Source organism: Neomonachus schauinslandi, unplaced genomic scaffold (genome assembly GCF_002201575.2).
Source record: "Neomonachus schauinslandi unplaced genomic scaffold, ASM220157v2 HiC_scaffold_5054, whole genome shotgun sequence".
NCBI classification, from domain to species: Eukaryota; Metazoa; Chordata; class Mammalia; order Carnivora; family Phocidae; genus Neomonachus; species Neomonachus schauinslandi.
The window spans coordinates 1-2,048 of record NW_025413742.1 but is presented as its reverse complement, the minus strand read 5'-3'; the positions used below and the strand labels follow the sequence as shown (position 1 = coordinate 2,048).

The 2,048-nt window shown below is 48.7% G+C and overlaps 1 protein-coding gene across 1 annotated transcript; it reads left to right on the top strand.

The window, feature by feature from the left end:
• Positions 1-1,084: 1,084 nt before the first annotated feature.
• On the top strand, positions 1,085-1,672 carry LOC110579602 (ubiquitin-conjugating enzyme E2 L3-like). The gene is made up of 2 exons (XM_044912525.1): positions 1,085-1,234; positions 1,331-1,672. The coding sequence occupies exons 1-2, from the start codon at positions 1,085-1,087 to the stop codon at positions 1,670-1,672; spliced, it is 492 nt and encodes a 163-aa protein (XP_044768460.1).
• The last annotated feature ends 376 nt before the right edge of the window (positions 1,673-2,048 follow it).

The following is a 2,048-nucleotide window of genomic DNA, read 5'->3' as shown; positions in this document are numbered from 1 at the left end:
ACTTCCTAAGGCCCCCTGATGTTCACTTCTCAACCCCAGAAGGAGCTGAGCCAAAGGCAGGCACTTAATGGACTGAGCCACCCAGGAGTCCCAAGAGAGTCTCAACTATAGCAAACAAACTGAGGGTGTTGGAGAGGAGATGGGTGGGGGACGGGGTAACTGGGTGATGGGTGTCAAGGAGACAGGTGATGTAATGAGTGCTGGTGTTATATGCAACTGATGAATCAGTAAATTCTACCTGTAAAACTGAAAAAAAGGGGGTTAGTGAACAGGGTTAGAGTATAATACCCACAAACTTATGTTGTGAAACATAACTTTCTCTCTAAATTTATCACCTGGAAATACAGTTTAAAGGTCTCCAACGTCACTCCATAGCACAGTTGCAACCTCTCTCGTATCCAGACTGCATGTCAGGCCTGAGGACCCCTGGGCTCTATCCAGTTCTGCTCTGCCAGTCCCTGTCAATTGAGCATTTTCCTTTCTAGAAATGTGGAAAGTTTAGTGCACATAAACGACCATTTCCAACTATTTGTTTGATTATATCTACTGAAATGAGAAATCCTAAAACCTCAGTTAATCACCTCTCTTTTTCTCCAGAGACAAAGAAAAAGGCAGTGTCAAGAAATCCAGCTAATTCTGTGTCAGCTGCAGTCCACCTGCACCCTCTGCCCGCTGCCCACTGCACGATAACCCCAGGTACGGTGTTTGCTTTTCCAGATGTGGAGAGAAAGGGACTAGAGTTTTCATTCAATAGTTGACTCTCCTCCTACTGATGCTGATGGTGCTGGATCTCCCATGGGGTCCTGGCTGGCTCTGTTAGGGAACGTGTAGGTGAGGAATGAGGAGAGCCGAGGGGCCAACCTGGCTTTGGGAATGTGAGCTTCGGTCTTTGGGTCTCAGGGCTGTGAGATCCCTTCCCTCCAGAAGCAGGGCTCCGCAGGGGTCAGGTTTGGCAGTGGATCCCCCAGGATGTGAGCTGGCTGCCCTGCCCAGAAAGCTCTTCATCCCCACAGCTGCTAACAGCCACTTGACCTTAGGCCTCCTGAAGCCTGAAAGGTCACAGAGTGTCCAAGAACTTTCCAACATGATCATGCAGTTGAAGAAACCTGGGATCCAAGATGGTGACAAGCAGGGAAAGTGTAGCTTATGTAAAACAGGCAGTAGAGTAGATAAAATTGCTGCCTGTTCAAGCCGTGCCAGATCCAAGATAGCGGCCAGCAGGAGGCTGATGAAGGAGCTTGAAGAAATCCACAAATGTGGAATGAAAGACTTCCGTAACATCCAGGTTGATGAAGCTAATTTATTGACTTGGTGAGGGCTTATTGTTCCTGACAACCCTCCATATGATAAGGGGGCTTTCAGAATGGAAATCAACTTTCCAGCAGAGTACCCACTCAAACCACCGAAGATCACATTTAAAACAAAGATCTATCACCCGAACATCGATGAAAACGGGCAGGTCTGTCTGCCAGGAATTAGTGCTGAAAACTGGAAGCCAGCAACCAGAACCGGCCAAGTAATCCAGTCCCTCACAGCACTGGTGAACGATCCCCAGCCCGAGGACCCACTTCAGGCTGACCTAGCTGAAGAATACTCTAAGGACCGTAAAAAATTCTGTAAGAACGCTAAAGAGGTTCCAAAGAAATATGGGGAGAAGCGACCTGTGGACTAAACTCTGCCACGACGGATTCCAGCGAGTGTGAGCGGAGACCCCGCAAAGCAGGACTCTGTGGTAAATCGACACGTGCCGCCGCCTGGCGTTTGCTTGTGGCAGGTACTAACTTTCTACAGTTTTCTTTTTTTTTTTTTTTAAGACTTTATTTATTTATTTGAGACAGAGAGAATGAGAGACAGAGAGCATGAGAGGGAGGAGGGTCAGAGGGAGAAGCAGACTCCCTGCCGAGCAGGGAGCCCGATGCGGGACTCGATACTGGGACTCCAGGATCATGACCTGAGCTGAAGGCCGTCGCTTAACCAACTGAGCCACCCAGGCGCCCCTCAACAGTTTTCTTAATCAGACGTGGTCGGGGTAACCTGTATAGAAAGGA

Bases quoted from the DNA above. Each gene is read 5' to 3' on its own strand.
- LOC110579602 (XM_044912525.1), top strand. From the start codon at position 1,085: ATGATCATGCAGTTGAAGAAACCTGGGATCCAAGATGGTGACAAGCAG. The intron at 1,235-1,330 runs GAGCTTGAAGAA...CTTATTGTTCCT, and splicing joins CCAGCAGGAGGCTGATGAAG to GACAACCCTCCATATGATAA.